This window comes from Pyrgilauda ruficollis, unplaced genomic scaffold (genome assembly GCF_017590135.1).
Source record: "Pyrgilauda ruficollis isolate IOZ18807 unplaced genomic scaffold, ASM1759013v1 scaffold98, whole genome shotgun sequence".
NCBI classification, from domain to species: Eukaryota; Metazoa; Chordata; class Aves; order Passeriformes; family Passeridae; genus Pyrgilauda; species Pyrgilauda ruficollis.
Window position 1 is genome coordinate 703,093 of NW_024531932.1, and position 21,073 is coordinate 724,165.

Consider the following 21,073-nt stretch of genomic DNA (forward strand, 5'->3'; position numbering starts at 1 on the left):
GTTTTTGGGGCATGTGACTTCACATGTCACAGTTACCATAGCTTTGTTGGTATCCAGGAAAGATACCAATTCACTTAAGGATTTTTCAATCTGTTTTCCAAAAAAAAAGGTCAGGAAGCATATGGTCCATCTGGCCCAGACTTCAGCAGATCTTGAAGCACTCTCATGTGGACAGAAACAGCCGGATGAGGCAAATCCTGTGCCACGCTCATCAGCTGACCACTGTGGCATCCTGCCTACCCTGAAAGCTGGGCTATGATGCCAAAATGCCCAGCTTCCTTATGTGTTCTCTCATTTGGGGGAAAAAAAATGCTTTCTTCAGCAATTTGAGCTACCATGACTGGACTGCTGGAGCCCCACAGGGGTTTCCTAGGGTAGAGCTAGGCATAAACAGGGTGCATCTCTGCCTTAATTAGAGTGATCCCATGTGGTGCTGAGGGAAGGGAAGAGGAAGGAGGAGATGGGGCTCCTGGGCTGTGAGGCTGAGGTTTGCCACAGTGCAGCAATAAACAATCCTTTGGGAAACCTCAGAGTTGCACTGATAGGGAAAACCTTCACCTTCAGGTAACATCTCCAGCCACCCTCTGCCTGCAGAGAGACTCAGTGAGGGTTTACCCCTGCAGAGGATTGCCCCAAACAGCCTCTTTGCAGGCTTTGAGGGATGCCCCCACCACAAAATCCCTCACACTGCACTGAAGAGTTCTGGTTTTCGACACAATGCTAGCAGGACCTAATCACATTTGCACTATTTCTTTAGTTCTGCAAAGCTGAACTTGGTCAGCTTTGCTTTGCAAGATACACACAAAACCACCTGGCCCTGTTGGCCAGTGACCAGGAGGGAAGATAGGCTATAAATTAAAGGATCTGTCCACCGCTGGCTTCTGAAAAGGCAAGAAGCAAGAAGAGCCTAGCCAGAATTCTGGTTCCCTCTTGGACACCTCCCTGACAAAAAGTGCTAAAAAAAGAATTAGGGAGAAAACCTGGAAATGGTGCAATTTGGCTTCCTCTGTAGACTACAGACTGCTGCTTCTTTCTCCTTGGAGGACAGCAGAATGATTTGCACGGTATCACGCCAAGACAACAGTTCAGCAGCGAGCGATTCCAAGAGACTGTTTTTGTTGGGTGGCTGGTTTTCCTTGTCTCCTTTTTAAAATGTTGATTGTATGAAGTATGTAATCCCAGGAGCTGCCAAATCATGGAGACCGTCTGTTTCTGCCACTATCGGCGCACTGTCCCTCTCTGGCCAGGAGCTAAGCAGCTCTAAGCTCAGGCAAAAACTTTAACCTCCAAACAAAAATCTGGAAACTATTTGTCATCCCACATCTTTCCGAGTGGCCCCTTGGCCAGGGTTTCCGTGCTTGTCTTCAGTGCTCAGCCATCCCTTTGACCTATCACCAGCTCCCCAGGAAACTGGATCATCTTCACAGTAGACTTTGCAGGGGGAAAGTGTGGATTTGGGCTGGTCTTGGCACCTCAGGGCTTTGTTTGGTGTAGGCAAAACCCTATTTTAGGTACTATTTGCCATCTAATTTTTCTGCTGCTTTAAAGATGCAACGCGTTCTGCACTTTTCCAAACAGCAGCCAAGGCAGCAGCACCAAAGCAGACAAAATTGTCCTGCAGCCCAGGCACTGTGTTCTTCAAGAAAACTGTCTCCTTTGCAGGACCTTCATGGACAGGACCTGGTGGCTTTTCTCTCTGATTACTATAATTACTCTGTTCAGAAGGCTGAGAGCCAGAGCTTATGAGAAACAGCAAAAGCAACGGGGCACTTACCCCCCCAAAATCTGCTGTTTGTGGAGCAGGGTGGTCTTGTTCAGACCTTGGCTTGAGAGACTTGCCAGTCCCTCTTTCTTGCCTGGACACGTGGCCAAGGACCATCTGCTAGGCATAAAACACTTGGGGAGACCCATTTGGGTCCTGGGCTTTGGTTCTGCCACTTCTCAAACTCCAGCATCCCCGGCAGGTGGGCCTGGGGACCAGCAAAGCTGGTTTTTATTAGAAACACTTGTCATGAGGCTTTTGGGAAGTTAATTGGAAAGCCAGATGTAGCCAAGTGTTCACACTGCCTGGGTCTCTGTCACTTGACCTCGGCTGTGAAACAAAGGCTGCCAGCAGCCCATCCTCTCTGCAGGTCAAGGACGGTGCTCTTCACAGGTTAATCAAAATCGGAAGTGCCCACTGGGAGGGAGAGAATTGAATCTCCAGGTCTTTTTTCATGGAAATCTCTGGTGGAGGCTGTGCAGGGATGGAGCCTCTGCACAAAAGCAGAGGCTTGATGGCTGAGCCACAGTGCAAGAAGCATCCAGCATTTAGGGCACGTAAACACTCCAACCCCTCATCTTGGCTGACCCGTTGCACCTTGTAGAGACACTTTCACTGGAAGAGGGTGCAAAATCCTGCCTTTTCTCAGCCAGAGAAGCTGTAACCATGCTAACAAAGAGCTTCCAAGATTTTGGGTACGTGACAAAGACCTCTGAACTACCCTTTGTCTTTGTGAGCTCCCCAGTCACTGGCTCAGCTCTGATCCTGCTCATCAGTAAAATCAGGGGGCTTATTCCCTGCTGATTTAACCAAAGGCTGAAATTAGCAGGCAAAGGGAAAATTTTCTCCAGAAGTGATAGCAGTCCCGTTGCACAAAGGAAATACGCTTCTTCCTTTTAAATGCAGGGCTTTGGTTTCCTTGCCAAGGGAAGGCTTCCTCATTTGTTCTGGAATATGAGCTATAATTTCATTATATATAGTATATAATAGCAGTACAAAACCAAGGCTGGTTCAGCATGGGAACCACATTATACAGGGTTTTTGCTCTTTCCAGCTGATGCTGAGTCTTAATGCCCCTCCTAAGCCTTTCCTTGCCCACATCCTGCATCAGACAAAAATAGAGAGAAAAGCCACTTACGGGTGGACCACGGGGCCCAATGATGGACATGCCAGCTTCTCCTGGAGCACCCTGCAGAGAGACAAAGCAGAGGAAAAGGAGTGAGAACAGGAGAGGAAAACACAATGACAACTATATTCCTGTCAAGACTGAGGGTAAATGAGGGTGCCTTAGGTGTGAGATCTTCAGGGCTTATGGGGCAGCTGCTGTTCTGGTCTCCCCCAGCTCCTGCCTGACACTTTGGGAAAAAAGAGGTCCTTGAGAACTGCTCAGATGTGCCAGAAAATGGAAGCTGCTCAGCAAGGGGAAGTATAAACACATAAAACACTTTCTGGCAAAACAGATGTTCTGCCCCATTGCAAGTGTGAAAGATGGCCTGAAACCTTTTCGGTTTCCTTCCTGCGAGTTCCAGGAGGGTTGTGTCCTGCAGAAGAAAAAAAAAGAGAGATGTGCTGGGCTCCAGGGAAATGGGAGCTGCAGGCAGCTATTTGGTTGCCTCCAGGAATGTCTCACTTGCATACTTCTCAAACTCAGTTGAGATGTGGATGAAAACAAAGCAAAGTGCTTGCTGGAAAAGGAAACAGCTGCCTCTCCAACTCCTAGCCACCCACAGTGTGTGATGGGCAGGACATGTCACTCTCTTTGGAAACATGATGTATTCCTGAGAGGCAGCTCCAGAAGTGCCCAGGGCTGAGGAGCTTCGGGACAGAGCATCCCATAAACCAAGCAGCCTGCAAGAAAGGAAAGCACTCTGAAAAACAAAGCTGTGGACTGCCAAAGACTTAGGGCTCTCTCAGGGAGGCCTTTGGGGCAGCAGGGGCAATTAGAAGTGATTTTTTTCTGTTTTTGTCTGTATCTATCTGCTGTCCCTTCATGAAAACTTTGGCCAGAAACAAATGCAAGGATATGCAGAGAAAAAAGCAGAATGGCTTTGGGTGCGAAATTCTGGTTTGTTGGATGTTGGTTGGCTGCAATGAGCAAACAGTGAACACAAGGATGAAGAATCTCTATCCTACTTCCCCCTTCCTTGTTCTTTTCTCCCTATTATGAAGAGAAGCAAACGGGTCTGGTATGGTACTGCACAGATGACCTTCCTTGTCAGGTAAGTATCCATACCTTTCTTAATTTCTACACATTCCATTATTCACGAATCCCAAACACCTCAATTTCCCTGCTCTCCCAGGTGGGAGGTACAGCTCTGGGGAAAATATACTAACACTGAAAAGCCAAACACTTCAAAATGGGCCAGCAGTAGGATCGCTTTGTAAACCAGCACTCCTTTGTGGGTACAAAGCTCAACTCACTGCACAGCAAACAGTCTGGGAGATGGTGTCCCACAGACCATCAGCTTTCCTCAGGAGGAAGAGGTCCCACCATGTCAGAAATAGGAGCATGCCATGCCACTTTTACTCCTTGCTCCCACCTGCACCAGGGATCAGGCTAACCTGGGAGGTAGAGGGGAGCTGCAGGTTGGTTGGGACAAGCAGAGCTGCCAGACGGGGAGAAAGTCAATGGTTAAAATCCAGGAAGCCTTGAAGGAAGCCCTGCATGTGCCCACTAGCTCTTACACTGTTAGTAAATCGTCATAAACAAGAAACACAGCATCTTTGGAGGCTGACTGGCCTGGAAGGAATTTGGGAAATATACTTGCACTGACACGGAAGATGGGGAAGCCCAGGGCACTGGGAATATTTCTCTGCCTGCTCCAGGGTACACTGACACCCAGGGGAGCACCGACTTTGACCCTCATTCATGGAGAAAAAGTTTCCTAGACTTCAAGATAGACTAGAATCCACAGAGGTGTGAAATAGATTCTAGAGAGTAGTGTAGGTGTATCACTTGGTGAGAAATTTAGGTTTCGGGATTTTTAGGATGTTGTGGGTGGAAGCAAGATGGAGGGAAGCCCAAAGCTGGCGGCAGTGGCCATGACTGTGACAGGGAAGCTTGGGCTGGCCCTAGAAGAGGACAGTTTGGGGGTGCTACAGGCTACAGGGAGCTGACTCACCTTCTCTCCGGATTGCCCTTTTAGTCCCTGGGTCAGTGGCAGCCGTCACAGCCACATGCAAGAGGGTGCAGGGAAGAGAGAGAGAAAGGAGAGAGAGACAAACACAGGCGTCAGCGGCAAAGGCACGCTCTCCCGCCCCACAACCCTGGCTATGGGGCTGGCGTGAGCAGGGTGGCCTCAGCTCCTGCCCCAGTCCTCATCCCCATCCTCACCATGGGATGCCCGAGCAAGGAGCAGCTCCAAAATACAGCACTCAGCCAGGCAGGGGATGGCCCCCTTTGCACAGGGCAGAGTTATTTGGAAGGGGCAGCTGCCAGTGGCAAGCAGGGGTGCGTGTTAGGAAACCCAGGGTTAGCAAGCCCAGCTGGCGCATGAGGTGGCAACGGGAGACACCCAAACAGGGGGATGCTGAACCAGAGAAGGGCCTGGATAGTACAGCAGGTGAAATGGAAACACCTCCCCAGCATGTATGTGGCTTGCAGGGCTGGTCACCCTGCTGAGACCAGGGGAGCCCCTCAGATGTGAGGCTCAGGGAGAGTAGTTTTGCTCAAAATGACAAGGATTATCCTGAAAGCTACCCTCCCCCACCCCCAAAATCCTGGGGGTTGGAAGAGAATGGGAATGATAAGGCACACAAAAGAGGGTTTGACTTACCGGCCGCCCAGGGATTCCCATCGCACCTTTGTCCCCCTGGCAATAAGGCAAAAATCAGAGGGAATTGGTAACTGGCCAAAAGCAAGGTTACAAAACAGCACAACTGAACTAAGCCACAGCAGCAGCTTCACACTGTGGTGCAAGTGTCCAGGGATTTTGAGAGGGAGAAAGTTAAAGAGTAAAATGTGTTTGCATGTGCCCAAATCTAATGTGTGAGCCACCAGTTCATTTTCACATATGACAAACCCACACATCTCACAACAGAAATTACGTACAGCAATTTAGGCAGCACAAGGAGGACAGGAGTCTCCAGTCAAACAAAGTACTATCCCTATTTCCAACACTTCATAAAATCCAGGTCCTGGGAACTGGCTTCCTGCAGTGGCCAACTGTCACATTTTTCTCTTTCTTGACCAAAGTCATCTGGGTGTTAGCTATTTATTTATAGAGTTATCACTTTAAAACACAATTCTTTTAGACTTAAAAATACTGTCCTGTCCAGAAGTAAGAGAAAAATGTGAGAACACAAGCTGACACAGGAAAAAGCATGTCTGGAAGAAGACATATGAGCAGCTGTTTTCAGTGTCCTCTACCCCTCTGAGATACTTCCCAGTGCATTGTCAGCATGTGAGTGATCCTAACAGTGGTTTTGGGAATGACTTTGGGTCAGGTGACACTGGACAGAGCCTCGTAAACACATGAACATTGGACCAGCAACAGTTTTCTTCACCCACTTACCTACAAGGCAGTTGGCTGCCTCTTACAGCTAAACTGTACTATGCAATTACCAAAAAAAAGGAAAAAATTACCCCCTCTGCATTCTTGATCACCAAAACTGAAGGCTGTGCAGATCTGGAAGACAGCAGCTCATTGCTAAAGGATCTTGATGATTATGCAGTCATGTAGCTTTTGCTCTCTATTTTGCAAAAATGACATGATAATAATCCCTCAGTTCTGTTTCCAGCGATGTTTGGGGTTTCCTTATGTAAAACAGAATGTTCCTGCCCCTGGCTGACTGCAGACATAAACCTGGTTTTCTGGTTTCTGCAGCTGGACACACCAGCCCCATTGGTGCCACCTCTTTATGCCTCCCCACATGTTCAGTCCTAGCGCGTGTGAACATAATCTGAAATCTCTGGAAGGGGAAGGCACTTAGCTCTGTTTGTTCTTCTGGGTGTACACAACAGCTGTGTATCCCAAACTCAAACCTTGTTGCTTGGGATCAAACCATTCGCTGGTGGAAGCTCAGCCACTTCCCTCTGCAGAGCTGGGGGGGCTGTTTGGTATGGGGGGCATTCCTTTCCAATGCAGCATATGTTGTGATAAACTGAAGAGCCATGTACACTTTGCAAAAGCACCCCTTTCAGACGGATGAAACCCTGAACAGCTGCTCGATTTTAAGTTCTGTTGAGGATATATTATGGGAAACTGCTTTCTTCTAGGGTTCTAGGTGGGTTCTCAGTCCTGCTAATATTTGTCTGTCTCTTTGTGCCAGCAGTGAGCGGAGCTCCTGGTGTTGGCATCTGGCCCTGGGATTACTTTGTGGCTGCTGGAAAACATAATACTGATCTTTCCTCTGCTTTTAGTCCCTTAAATGCTGCTTTCCTCCAGAGCTGAGCCCAGGCTGATTTCCCTCGTGGTTTTTGAGGTAAAAGCTGAATTTGCTTCTTCTGTCTCTGCTGTGGCTGGTGCCCGAGCAGGAAGAGCCCAAGGTCGGGGCTGAGCTGTGTCAGGTCCCCCGTGAGTACCTGGAGTGGTACATGACGGCACCGTGTCTGGAATGTGACTGTGCAGAGTTACAGCAGAGGGGGAGCTCCCAGTAGGACAGCAAATAAATGCCAGATGTTTATAAGGAAAGGTTGCCTGTGACAGGGAGCCAGGAAAGAGCACTTGTGGGTGGATGATACTGTGTAGGTTGGTTATAAAGTCATGAAAAGCTGCCTGAAGCTCCCACATCAGCGTTAAAAGAGCATGAAAGGCAACCAGGAGTCCCTGTCCTGAGCCAGGGGAGAGCCAGCAGCACAGTTTGCATTTCCTTCACTGAGAAACTGCCTGTTATGGCTCTTGCAGTCTCCAGGTGAGCCACAGCCTGGGGAGCAGGGAACCATCACCAGGAAATCACGCTGCTGTAATTCCAAAACCCACGCTCCTTCCTCAGTCATGACTAACTCAGATGCAGATACTGTTATTATGGATTTTTGCATTTGTCCCAAGGTGACTTATGCCTTCTAAATCCTGCTGCAACTAGCCAATCCCATCAGTGAGAACACTGAACACTTTGCCTCTTCAACTGAACCCTCAAAGACATCTTCAAAACTAGTGTTTCCTACACATAGGAGGGTTCATGAGGATCATGCTACCCTTTAAGTTTGGACCTACAAAGCTCCTGTGGTCCCTGCTCTATATGGGCCATGTCCTGTTTGCAATATTCTATTCCATGTCCCATTTTTTATGCAAGTCTACTTTCTACCACCTTATGAATGCTGGGGGCCTCCTGATCCAAGTACTGTCAGACAGAAAGAATGAGGGGATGAAACAGAAATAATGAAGTATTTACCAGGAGCTGTGGCCTTTCTGTGAGGCCCTGGAAAAAAATACACTGAAACAGCAAAAGCCAGCCTCAAACTCCGAAAGGAGGGCTTGACAAAGACATGGAATCATGTGGAAGGGTTTAGGAAACAGAATGGTTAAAAAAGCTCTCCACAGCTCCTTGACCATCAGCTCTGATTGCTTTGGTTTCCTAATCTCCTGCTTGTGAAGTTCTCTCTCCTTTTGGCACGACTCTACCCACAGCTCTCCGCACGAGCTCTGAAGGTATCTGCAAGTCCACGGAGAACAAGCTAATTACAGGGCTTTGACTTTCTTCCTTAGTTTCCATCTGCTAAATATTATTTTTTCATGTATGGAATTGCTGCAGTTGCCACAGAAATGTTGCATGATCAGAAATGGGAGAGAAAATGTCCGTGAGAGGATCATTTGCTTCGGATGTGGTCCAGACAGCAAAAGGACTATTGCACGATTTCATCACTTCCTTCCTTCCTTCACCCCTTTTAGTCCCAATCTCATCAAATATCTTACATGACTGCGGGTTGCCCCTGTCTTCACCAAAGCCTTCACTGACTTCAGGAATAAGGGTGGAAGTGTTCGTGGGCAAGAGAAGAACATGAAGTTCCCTTCTGCTGCTCTGGCATTGCTCATCCATTTCCCTGGATTTTGTCCTTGTTGTCCTAGACTGCAAGCAGGGCTCAGTGCATTTCTAATAGTATTTCTGCCCATCTCCACACTCAAGCCAACACCTGCACTGTCACACAGTGTGTTGCCTCTTTTGCAAGCTGGGAAACAAAAACGGGAGAGAGATGTGAGGTGGTCATTGCTTTGGGGTCACTGTCCAGAGCAATGTGTACGACAATCAGCCAGGAAGGAGCTCAGGCTGTTGCTCAGAAAACCATTTCCATTTCAATCGTGAGAAATACACAGGGGTGGGGGAATGCTTCCTATGGTGATGTGTAGAACTCACTTGGCTTTTCAGAGGTGAACTTTTGCTCACAGCGACTGAGTCGATCTCGCTCACCAGCTGATCAGAAACCCAAAGGGTCCTGAATGAGATGAGGGTCCCACTAGTCCAAGACAAATTCCACTTTGGCTAAGAACACTCAGTCTGCCCAACTTCCTCTTGTTATTTCCATTGGCTGTAGCATTCCTCACAGCCTGTCCTAGAAGTCTGCTTGCAGAGACAGGTTCAGGGGTCGCAATAAGCCAGGATACAGTAGCATATAATGTCAGCACTTCTCTGGTGGTCCCATATGCTTCTGCCAGGCTTCAATCTCTCATTACAATATTAGGTTTCTAACCCTTATTGCTGCAGAGGAAGTCTGGAGCGTGTGTCTTCCTCACCCCACAAAGGCACTGACTGCTCTCTAGAAGACATCTGTGTTGATCTAGTGATTTCTTTCTAATTTCTCACAGCAATAACAGAAATGCCAACACCACTGCCAATTTTGTGCCCACCTCATCCGCTTAGTGCCAACTGGCTGAAGTGGCAGGGACTGCCATGGAGGGACTCCAGATGGAGCTGCCTGCAGAGGCGTGCTCTCCTCCCAAAAAGCCACAGCTAATGCTGAAACACATCCACTTCAGCGGCCAGTCCTGAAAGCCCCTGGGATAAGCTATCGCTGAAGTTTTGCGTGGATCAGGGCTTCCAGCTGTGAAATGCTTTCAGACCTTTTGGCCTAGAAGGTGCAACTTTTTGGAAGATTGCTGTCATTAAATAGGTCTGTGCTCATATATCTGTGGGAGTTCAGTCTCTAGCATTTCAGCCTGATGAAAGGGGAAAGAAAATAGGTTGTGCAGCAACTACTACTCAGAACGTCATCTGCAAACTGTTTAAGACATTTTTGCGAGAACAGACAAAAGATGACTACCGTATGTTTAACTTCTCATGTTCCTTCACAGAAACCCTGAATAGTCCCTCTATTGTACACGAATATAAACCATTTCCTTTGGAAGGACTGTGCTAGAGACAATGCAGCATTTCTTTACAATCCTGAGAGCTATCGATACATGGCTTCAGTCCTTGCCTTGCTACTTCTGGTTCACTGTGGGTCTGGTAATAGCTGCAAGAAAATTTCTGCAATAACCTAGCTATTTTCCTGAAGCCTAAATTGTCTGTGCTGAGGTTTTACATTAGCTAACATTTGAAAAGGAAGCTGTCAACACAATTTTTCCTCTGAAATTGATAGTTGCACAGCTATACTTGAAGGCCCAGCAGTTCAGCCAGCCTGGGTGAGTAGCGGGGAACAAGTCCCTGCAGCTCAGCCCCTGCCATGTGTTTGTGATCTGTCTTTCCCTTTTCTGCAAACACATCTCGTTCAGCACGTGGCATCCCATGCATGTGAAGCGCACACAGCGGTTCCCCCAGAGGCTGTGGGGCCAGCTGCTAACACACAGATCTCTGCACCACGTGAATCTGCCATGTTCCCGTCCCCGCTGAGCTGCAGCCAGGAGCAATCCCACCCCAATCCAGTCCTGAGCTCCCACAGTACTTGCTGTTTGGGATAGCCCAGGCTGCCAGGACTGCAAAGGTGGCTACCACACCAGACACCACAGACAGGAGGCTGCAAGTTCATGCCCCGCAGACTCCATGTCAACAACCATAGAGGCTTGGTACTTACAGGTGGACCTGGAAGAGAGAAAAAAAATAAACAGTAATTAATTTTTTAATGCAATAAATCCTAACAAGAAGAGCTAGAAAAAAAACATTGCACCATCTTTTGGGCTTAATCCTCATTAAGGCTGCTCCCATTTGCTGATGCACTTTCACCAGCTCCCTGCTTGTTAATTGAGGTATCCCCACAATTAGCAGCTGCTAATAACCATCGTGAGTGCAGGGCAGCCTCTGACAGCCATATCAGAGCCCTGTCTTGGGAAGGCCATGCAAGTCAGGCTCTTGACACTGTCAAACTCAGTTTTGGTCCTCCAGCACTCATGAGAGCGGGAACTTGTTATTTATATGACTCTTCCTCACATCCTGCCCACCCCTGGGGGCTGAGAAAGTTGAAATTGAGGAGGCAAGAGCCCTTTTGCTGCTAAAATTCCTACCCATTTCCCACCAGAATCGGTAATCTTGTGAAGGTGTGAAATGGTTAATGAGCAAACTACTTTTTTTTCTCTTTAATACAAGCAAACTTTCCCTTTTTCTTCTGCCTCTGATCCCATCAAAGCCAGCCTGCCCTCTCGGAAGAAATTCCCTCAAATCCTTTGGGTTTCTTCATTTTGGAAATCTTTTTTGGAACCTGCCAGTGTGGAGCACTGCATCTCCCTCATACAGAATGGTAGTACAATATCAGGGCTTAAACAGCACATTTCTTTCATCAGTTCCCAGAAAATTCCTCAAAATCCTGACAGATATTGTGTGTGCGGAAGAAACCCCTGGACTCACTATTTTGTGGTTTCCTCTCTGTGGGAGAAGCAAGACACACCATACAACTGTCAGGGGTTTCTACATTTTCCATACTTTATAGACATTCTGTTTTCTCTTTTTTTTCTTCACACAGAGTGCCAAGAAGCAAGGCTAAGCAGTATAACAGGCGAGCTGACAGATAACAGGCAGCAACCTCCTCCTTGCACGGGAGGCGGATGTCACGGCGAGCACCTGCGGAACACGTCATCAACCCGAAAATGCCCCTGGCTGAAAGTCCACAAAAGAAACTGGAGACTTTGGATGAACAAACGCTTTCCACACTGGAAATCCCTCACTTAGCATGACTGTCTCATACCAGGTTTGGGGACCTGAAACTGCCCTGTCAAATGCCACCGTTAGACATGGCTTTCATTGTGGTTGATCAGAAGAGGTTACCTCTAGAAAGTAACTTTTGGTTAAAATACAAAGAATAATAACCACCTTCATGATGGCTGGCAGAGCTAAAGTCAACGCTCGCAGCTGGAAGCTCAACAACTCAAAACAACTCCAATCAAATTTAGGACAGGAGCTCAGGGGTGATCCAGATTTGGCAATCACCCACCACCGGTGCTGAGGTCACTGTCCTGCTTGGTACACCAAGTCTAAACAACAAAAGGGCTTCTGATCAGACAGCTCATTTAGGAGGGCAAGGTCAGACTGATGCTGGAATCCTAATTTATGCCAGACTGGGAAAGAAAAAGAAAGGAAAGAAAGGGAAGGGAAGGGAGGAAGGAAGGGAGGAAAGAAAGAGAAAGAAAGAAAGAAAGAAAGAAAGAAAAGAGTTTTCTGAGTCTGGCTTGGATCACAATAAAGTTCTGTGAGAGAAATGTTTTGGAGAGATTTTGTTTCAGACTGAGTGCCCTGACACAAGGTCAATGCTTATAGCTTGCCAATACACGGACTTTATTTCCATTAGCAACGCTTCAGACCCTTAATAACCCACCTACCTGTCTGCATGGACTTGGGGCACTCATGGATTGCATGAACCCAACTGCTGAGCTAAGATTAAAAGAAAAACTTAAGGACATGCAAACCCTGAGCCCTTCCAGCCCAAACACAACCAGCCAGCAGCACAGCCTGTAATGGTACTGCCATACCACTGAGAGCAAACATAAGCTCTTGTTTGCTCCAGAAGCTCCATCCACAGAGTGGAGTAAATCAGCAATGCTAGCAGCTCTGGGCCACACACCCCACACAGATCAAAGGCAGGAGGAACAGTGGAGGCCCATCTCTGCTATGTGCCCCCTATAAAATTAATGGTTATGTGAAGGGGACTGCACAGTCTTGTGTAAACACTCATCAGTGAGCTGCAGGGACACAGTCTTGGCTGCAATAAGTCAGTCAGGAGACACCATCCAGGGACTGGGCTTCAAATGCTGGGATCATCCGTGTGACCCAGGAGAAAGCGAAGCCCTCAGGCAGAGTCACTTCCAAAAGAAACATCATCTTGCATGGGCTGGAGGAGGAGAAGGAGGAGGAGGAGGAGGAAAGATGTCCTAAAGACAGCGGGAAGGGAGGAGGTCCTGCTGGATTAGCTGTTGCAAAGTATAGGGGATTTTAAAAAGCAAAATAAGGCTTCAGCAAAATGGTTTGGTCATATTCTGTCACAGTGATAAATGACAAGGTGGAGCAGAGGTTCTCAAGTGGCTCGGTCCTTAATACAAGTAGTAAATTAATGCACATTACAGGAAAGAGTGGATAGAAGAGGACGGAGATACCTGAGCCTCTATCTCAACAGCTCCAACCACCAGCAGCGCAGCGAGCTTGGCGCTGCCCAAGGCTCTGGCAGAGCTGCTCTGGGGCCCAGTCAGGGACGCTGACAGCCCTGCAAGCCAAGGGAACAAACCCACAAGCTGACCAGGCTGCATGGGACCCTTTACAAAAGCCACCTGAACTGCAACAGAGTCACCAGACCACCACTGCATGTGGTCCCGTGTCGCATGTCTCTTGCAGGCCCAGCCAGTCTGGGGCAGCCATGTGGAAGCAGGCCTGCTTGCCCCCTCCATGTGCCAAGTCTTCATGGTGAACCCCAAAAACCTCCGGAAACAACCAGGAGCCAACAATCTTGACAGCCACAAGTACAAATCACACCTATTGGGGGTTCCTCCTCTCCTTACAGCAGGCACTTTTGGGGTGAGACAGAGGCGGTGCTGCATAGATGAGCTAGATCCCCTTTCCATATAAACAGTCAACAGAGAAAGGATGAGTCGACGGAGAAGCTATAAAAGCTACCGTGAATGTTTCCAAGCCCATTCTACAGCGAAGCCCAGCCAGCAGACAGACCCAGAGCTTCCAGATCACCAAATTCCTCAGCCTTGCACAGACAGAGAACCCACACTTGTAATTAGCACCTCCAGATCCTGTGTGTTTTGAAGCTGATCTTGCTGGGAGCGGAGCGATGCCGGTGCTGGCACGCGGGCTGCAGCACGACCGTCCGCCCACGACGGGCTGCTCAGGAAGCTTCTCTCCGTGCCGGCGCCTCGCTGGAAGGCACTGGAGGGCTGTAAGTGACTGCAAGTGCTGTTTATCCAGCTGTGAGGCTTGTGGAGCAGCAGGGGATGGAGGAGGGGACGGGGAAAACGTGTCAGGAGTGGACGAGTGGGAGGAAGCAGTGGTCTCCTGCAAAGAGGAGACCTCCAGAGTACCTTTGAAACGGAACATTGAGAAAACAAAGAATTCTTGTAGGGGTACCCAAGGTCCCTCCAAACATATGGCCTCTGGAAATTAGCACCATCTGCACTGTCCCTTCTCAGCTGCTCTGGTTTTTACGCAGGCTGAATACTTCCTTAAAGAAGCTCTGCCTTTTCGTAGCCCAAGTGAGCAAATGAGCAGCCACCGAAGGGTAGGTCCACCTTACTGCACATGCAGAAAGACCACACCTGTGGTGAACTGCAAGGCCATGCCACAGAGCCTGCTGCTCACTTGATCCTCCTCACGGCACATTCAGCCAGCAACTGACCACAACAGAGCTGCAACGATTCTTTTTCTCTCAGCCACTAACAGAGAAAAAATATCACCCTCCATGCTGTAGCTTCGCTGGACTCAATAAAGGAGAGGCTTAGTTTTGCAAGCTGGTCAAATTTATCCTAATCTGGAAAGTCTCATGTTCCAGACTATCAGATGTTAAAAGCTGGACGTAGAGGAGCAGGTTTGGTGAGAGGCCTTCTGCTGATGACAGAGATATTCTCCAGCTTGAGACAGCAGTGCTCTCTGGACCGAGAGGATCATTGAAATGATCCCATCCACTTACGGGCATTTCCTGAAGTCTGGAAAAGTGTCCATTCTCAAAAGGTTCCCAAATGCTGTAGCTTATTTTTTCCCCTCTAACTTCTTGGATTCAGGCAGTACAGTGCCTGCAATGTGTGTATCTTCCAGCCTGCTCCAAGAGCTCAGACTCAAGGGGGTTTTTTTCCCTCCTGTATAGCATACATAAGACAAGGAGGAAAAAGAGGGAACATGAAGACATTATTGTTGCTTACTTGGGTCATCCTCACTACACACTCTGGCAGCAGCAGAGATGTAAACATGTAATCCATCCCTGTGAGGAAATCCAGCCATTTCACAGACCCAGAAGCCAGCCTTAGGGAGTTAGAGAGATACAGTTACTTCCTGACATTCAGGGCTATGTTAATTGATAACAAGATAGCTGTGGCCAGGCAATTAGTTATGAAATGCTGATTGAAATGCCAGCGGCCTGAGCATGCCCCTACCCAGGGTGGCATGGAACCCCTAATTCATGGCTCCATGGGCATTCAGGGCAGACTGACCACATTTCGGAGCAGGCATACCCCAGCTGGGTGCATGGAGCACAAACAATGGGTTTGGCCTATTTTAAACATAGACCATGCTGCAGTTTTCTCACAATAGATCCAGAGTACTCACATTCTTCTAGAGCCAACTTCCCTACCTCCATCAGTGGACAAGTGATACAAGTGGAGGCAGAAGGAACATTAACTCAGATAACTTCAAATGAGAAGGCAAAAAATGGCATGTGCCTTGCCATAGTTCATTATTATTAGCTGTAGGTGGAATTAAAGACAAAAAAGATCTTGAAAACAATAAGAAAAATTTTAAACACAGACTACCCAAAGCACAACCTCCAGTAATTTTGGCTTCAGGTAAAAGTAATTTTGCTTCAGGTTTTGTCAGCAGTGGCAGACAATCTGTGTGGATAACTCACTCCAGAGAGCAGAAGGCCCTTGCAAAAGGCCAGGCTCCTCCATCTCTAAAACATTCCTTTCTAGGCTACACCCTTGCAGAGTGGCAAGAGGTTCTTCAAAGGATTGCAGAAATGTTGGACAGTGAAACGACCATCAGGATTTCACTGCCAAAAAATCTGACCAACGCTAAGCTGAGGCACCAGGTTATGCCAGTCATTCAAGCTTGCCCCCAAAATCAAACCCATGACATCACTGAGAGCCAGCAGTTAATAGCAGCAGCTGTTGAGGATAAAAGTCACTGCTCAGGCACTCTGAGCATCCCAGCGCATCACCACCACCAGCCCAAGTCAAGCAGAAGGCCACAAGCACAACACCAAAAAAAGTCCAAAGGATGCTACTATGATCAAGGTGAAGTCTCACTGAAAAATTAACATGATTAAGCATCAAAAATAAAAGAGGGGGTCTGATAGTGGAGTTTAATCACAGATCCCAAGTGCATCTCCAAACACTGCTTGTTTCAAAATAAGGACAACAGGAGCCAGTCAGCCTCAAGAGCCAAAAGAATCTAATAAGGGTAAGTGGGGCCTTTGGCATAACCACAGCCAGCCCGCTAGGCAAATTAAAGTGCTCAACAATAGACAAGCAGAAATATTCTGACAAACATTTGGGAGACCCACTTGCAAAAAACAAAGGGCAGGAAAGGGTCAAGAGCAGATGGCCCACACAGTGCTGGCTGCACCCAGGATAAACAGAGCACCTCTGGCACTGCCAGGGGAGAGATGGTGGGATGGCCAACGCTGGGCAGCACAATGCTCCTTTTGGGCAGGCATCCATGGGTCAGCAAGCTCTTCCCAAGCAGCAAACAATCACATTTGTCTCTGCCATGCTGAAGCACTTAGCACCACAGAAAGCAGAGAAATCCAGGCTGGGAAGGACTCCCAGGGTCAGCTCACCCAGTGGGATTTCATACTTGAAGGCCCCCCCAAGGTTTTCCAGTAGTGGTGCAGACCCCTGGATGGTAAATGGAAACCTTATGGTGGCAGGCTCATTCCACTCCACCACCTTCTGCCAAAGAGCCCCCAGGCTCCAGCAAACCACCAGCCCAAAACCGCTGCTCTTGACTATCCCCCTTTCTCTTCCCCTTCTGCCTCCCCTGAGCAAACCAAACAGAGATTAAAGGATTCCTGTGAAATGAGAGTGACACGAAACTGAGGAGGGAACATCTTCAAAGCAACCAAAGGAATAAAAAGTCTGTACCTAGCCCATTTGGGCAAATATTTCTCTAACCTGTTGCTGTCCTCTGGGGATAGCAACACCACATGCTTCCCTAGCGATCCAGTCCAGGCAATACCCAAGCCCTGATTCATAAGGCCATATTTATTATCTTTCTTAGAGACTACCCAAAATTTCCAGTGTTGTTGTTTAAGTCAGTCAATGACCTCTGATGCACAGCAAATTCAAAGAAGAGATTTTTTTATTTTTCTCCTTTTTGCGGTTACCTCATGTATTTGATGTCTGCAGTCCCGTTTCTCAGTCTTCTCTTGTCTTTAGACTAAACAAAACCTAATTCTTCCAGTCTCTCCGCAGAGGCCATGTTTTCTGGACCTCTGGTTGCTCTCATTGCTCCCCCTCAGTGGCCTTTTTGCCTCTTGAGATGTAATTCTCAAACAGCAAGCGCCTCTCCAGCTCACTGCATGAGTCAATGGCAGACGACTTGGTGAAGGCAGAAGACATGGGTTCTATTTACCTTATCCACAGGGTCTTACTCACAGAGGGAAAATGAGTTCCTCCCTGTCACCACCTCTGCCTTGCCCTTATGTTCTGACATGTCACTTGTTCTCCACGAGCCCTCAAAGGCTCTCTTCTTTAAGAAGCTGATGTCCTCACTGTCGGGTGTGACTGGCATTCGTGTTCCTGTGAGGAGGAAGGTCTCCTGCTCACCCACAAAGAACAATTTCAGCCTTTTCTTGGTGTCTCTGGCAGTCCCACCTCATCCTAGGCTCTCAGATTTTCATCCTGCATATCCATTCATTTTAAAGCCTTCCAGCTTTACTTTCCTCCTGTCTTGAACTTCACCTTGCTGAGGACTTAGTGATTTTCTTTAGCTGATCTCTTCCTGTGGTCCTTTGCACCGAGACAACTTCAACTCGTGCCTTCAACAGTTTCTCTGTCAGGCTGCTGAGTTTTCTCAACTTCTTCCCCAGTTCCTGCCCTCCAGAGGCACTACACCAATTCCCCAGCTCCTTCTGTGTTTTTGAAACCCACCTCAAACATCTGAACACCAGAAGCACCTCACAACTCTTAGTCTGGAGATGCACATGTCAATTCAATAAGGTACCACTCCAACAAACCCTACCCTCTGGCAGATGTTTGATAATCTCTCTGGAACTCCCACCCTACATCCCCTAACACATCCTCTTCCACGCCAGGAATAACAAAGTGGCATCTGAAAGCTCTGGAGAGATCCAAAACAGTTTGAAAGTTACAGCTGTTGTTCAAGAGGAGTCTCTTGTTTCTGCACCAAGGAGCTGACTTCTTCAGCACTCAGCCAGGCCCTGCACAAGCTCTATTCCTCAGAGAGTTGCAGAATTAGGAAGGAACCACAAGGAAAAAATGGCCAAAGTAAATCATGGCTGGGTAAAGCAAAAACCAAAATCCATGGCATTTTTACTTCCTGCTGAAAATTACAATCTCTCTCATAATGTGGTTGTCTGGGAAAAGTAGAAAGTTGGACCTTGCTACAGCTAATAATTATTTGAATAAATTCCCGCTCGTGCACTTCAAATGCAAACGGCACACTTTATTCATTTGACAAATTGCATAATTCATTTTAATCCTATATAATTTTTGCAATTAGCAGCTGATTTTAATAACTAGCGTACTGTTACTTTTTTCTCCCCCTTAATTTTTGTTATTCTTCTCTCTTTTCCATCTGCTAACTCTTTTCATCTTCCTTCCTCCTTCCAAAATACTTTGCAACTTTTATAACAGCAAATTCTGTCACCTACCCAGGGACGAACAAAAGACCATTGTGTTCAATTTATCTTTTAATAGACTCCTTCCTCAAATACCTCACGGACTGCCAGTACTCCCTTCCAGACCCTGTCTCACACCCTTTTGAGTTATGAAAATGTTTGGGAGGGTCTTTCCTTTAGCCCAGACATTTTTCCACCCCAGATGATTGATAGCTCCCAGTTACCACTAATTACCCTATCAGCAGTTGGACACGAGCCTAGCCACAGTGCTCTTCCTCCAGAGGCCAGCAATGCATCCCTGTCGCTCGTTATCCTCTTCTTCAAGGATGGAACAAACTGACTAATTAGAGACACCATAAATTCTTCCTTCAGGCTCTTCCTGATGCATCGCCTTGTTTCCAAACAGAGCATGTGGAGGAGAGTGGGGCTGATGCTAGTCCTTTCAAAAGGAAAAATGTGATGGGGTTTATGAGCCTAAGTGGGTTTGTTCAGCGTGTTTTATGGAGCAGAAGAGGAGAGTATTCATTCAGCCAACTCTAGCTGATGCTTTTTAGCACATCTCAAGCTGGAGAGCTTGGCTTGGCTACGCCATGCCCAGTGGGAGCCAGGCTGGGGCAGCATGCACATATGGAGACAACCTGCACTGGCTTACAGGGATAAAGGACTCACGGCTTCCCTTACCTAGAATGAACTGTGCGTGCAGATCCCTTCCCTGCTGCTTCCAGTGCCAGCACCAGATGCACAGCACACACTATGGAGAGAGCCATCCAAGCGGAAAGGCAAAGAAGGAACCCCAACCAACTGCTGCCTCCCGCCGAGCGTGGTCTGGAAGGCACCTGTATGCTCTCATCTTCGCAACACGGCAAATTTGCCTCACTAAGTTTGCTAAATTCTGTCAGGACCTCCATCTTGTTTGAGAGGGCAAGATTTTTTCTTATTTAGGCATACAGGTGGTTTTAAGGTAGTGATCCCATTATAATCTCAAAATGAAAAGAGAACACAAAGAAAATGGACAAGAAATACTTTCCCTTCTCCCCAGAACAGAGGAAAAATTACTTGGAGGAAAACCAAGCAAGTTTAGACATCATTTACTCTGAAGCTCTTCCTGCCAGACAAAAGGAAAGGCCCTAAGGGCACGAGGGCAAAAGGGCGTTATATTCAGAGAGAAGTTTCTCCAAAGTACATGGGCCGCGTGGTACACCTGGTAAAAAAAAAGATTGAGGCTCCTCAACCACTGCTAAAGAGGCAAATTCTGTCAAAACAGGAAACCCTCACTGTTCTAGAAAAGAAGAGAGCAAAGAGGAGGAATGAGAACCAAGATCTGCAACAGTTTGCTGCATGGGAAAGGCACGTAGAAAAACCCATGTGGAGGAGGGGGAATGGCTGAATGCATGCCAAACCACGCGGCGCATGCCCCACGCCAGCCCTCGAGCCAAGAGTCACATTTTTGTAGCTTCCCTTCCTGAAGGGCCTGAGAGCCACTTCCCATCACTGTCCCAAGAAACTGCAGGACCTTGCCTATTAAGATACACTCTAATGCAATAGCAGAGCATGGGGATCTACCCAGGATGGCTTTGGAACCCAGAGACAGAAATATTCACAACCACACCTGATAACTCCCATCTCCACCTGCTTCCCCAGAAAATAAGCATTTTCTATAAGCACTCAGGTCATCCATAAGCAAGAGATCACCACACACATGAATTGGGAGTAAACCAACAAACACAAGGCTACACCTTTTAGAAAAATACACATTTATTTCCCCCTCTCCTCTCCTTCTGTTTTTAAACCCAGATTAAATCATGTTGCACCGGGGGTGGCAAAGAGCCTCACATTAACACAGCTTCTTCCTGGGTTTCAGAGGGGTCAGAGCCAGGTACACTGCTCCCTGTTGGACACGTGGCTCCCTCGCTGTGGCCAGGGAAGTGCCACAGACCTCTAAGCTCTGTGGGTGCTTTTGGGGTTTCAACCCCTCTGTCACGTGTGTGGCACTTGTATATTGTAGGGTCTAATGGGAAGTTAATCTGTAGGCAAGGACTGCCATTTTGGGAGACATAACTACTCCCTCTTTCCTGCCAAAATTGCTCTAATAAGGAGCTAATATTTAAAACCTAAACAAAAAAAAGGATTAAAAAAAATCCCAGCCCATTGTGTTCTTCAGCTCCGTTAGGGATGAGGCCAACACACAACTCCCAGCAGCTGCTGTTGCCTCCAGCAACATCTCCTCCCTGGGACAGCAGCAGATGACAGAGGAGAAGGACAAGAAAAGAGCAGCCACCAGGATCTGGCTGCATCCACCCAGTGCCACATTCCAGTACCAGGTTCAGCCTCTGGAAGAGCCCTCCCCAAAGGTCCTCTACCTGCTGCTGGCTGAGCTGCCCAGCATGGATAGCCTGGCGTGGACGGGACAGCTGGGTGGTCCCCAGCGAGGCGGACATGCT

At 47.9% G+C, this 21,073-nt stretch overlaps 1 protein-coding gene across 19 annotated transcripts in view; it reads right to left on the minus strand.

Annotated features, from left to right (window-relative positions):
* Positions 1 to 21,073, minus strand: part of COL13A1 (collagen type XIII alpha 1 chain) — a 93,412-nt gene that overhangs the window by 54,884 nt on the left and 17,455 nt on the right. For 18 of the 19 annotated variants that reach the window (XR_005957050.1, XM_041490027.1, XM_041490043.1 and 15 more), the window contains exons 4-7: positions 10,710 to 10,717; positions 5,539 to 5,574; positions 4,885 to 4,911; positions 2,901 to 2,951 (exon numbers count right to left, since the gene is read on the minus strand). Coding sequence is in view for 18 of the 19 variants with exons in the window: in XM_041490027.1 (XP_041345961.1) it covers positions 2,901 to 2,951; positions 4,885 to 4,911; positions 5,539 to 5,574; positions 10,710 to 10,717 (122 nt within the window). In the remaining variant the exon portion in view is untranslated. The remainder of the gene's footprint in view (positions 1 to 2,900; positions 2,952 to 4,884; positions 4,912 to 5,538; positions 5,575 to 10,709; positions 10,718 to 21,073) is intronic. The other variant, XM_041490031.1, reaches the window with a different exon arrangement.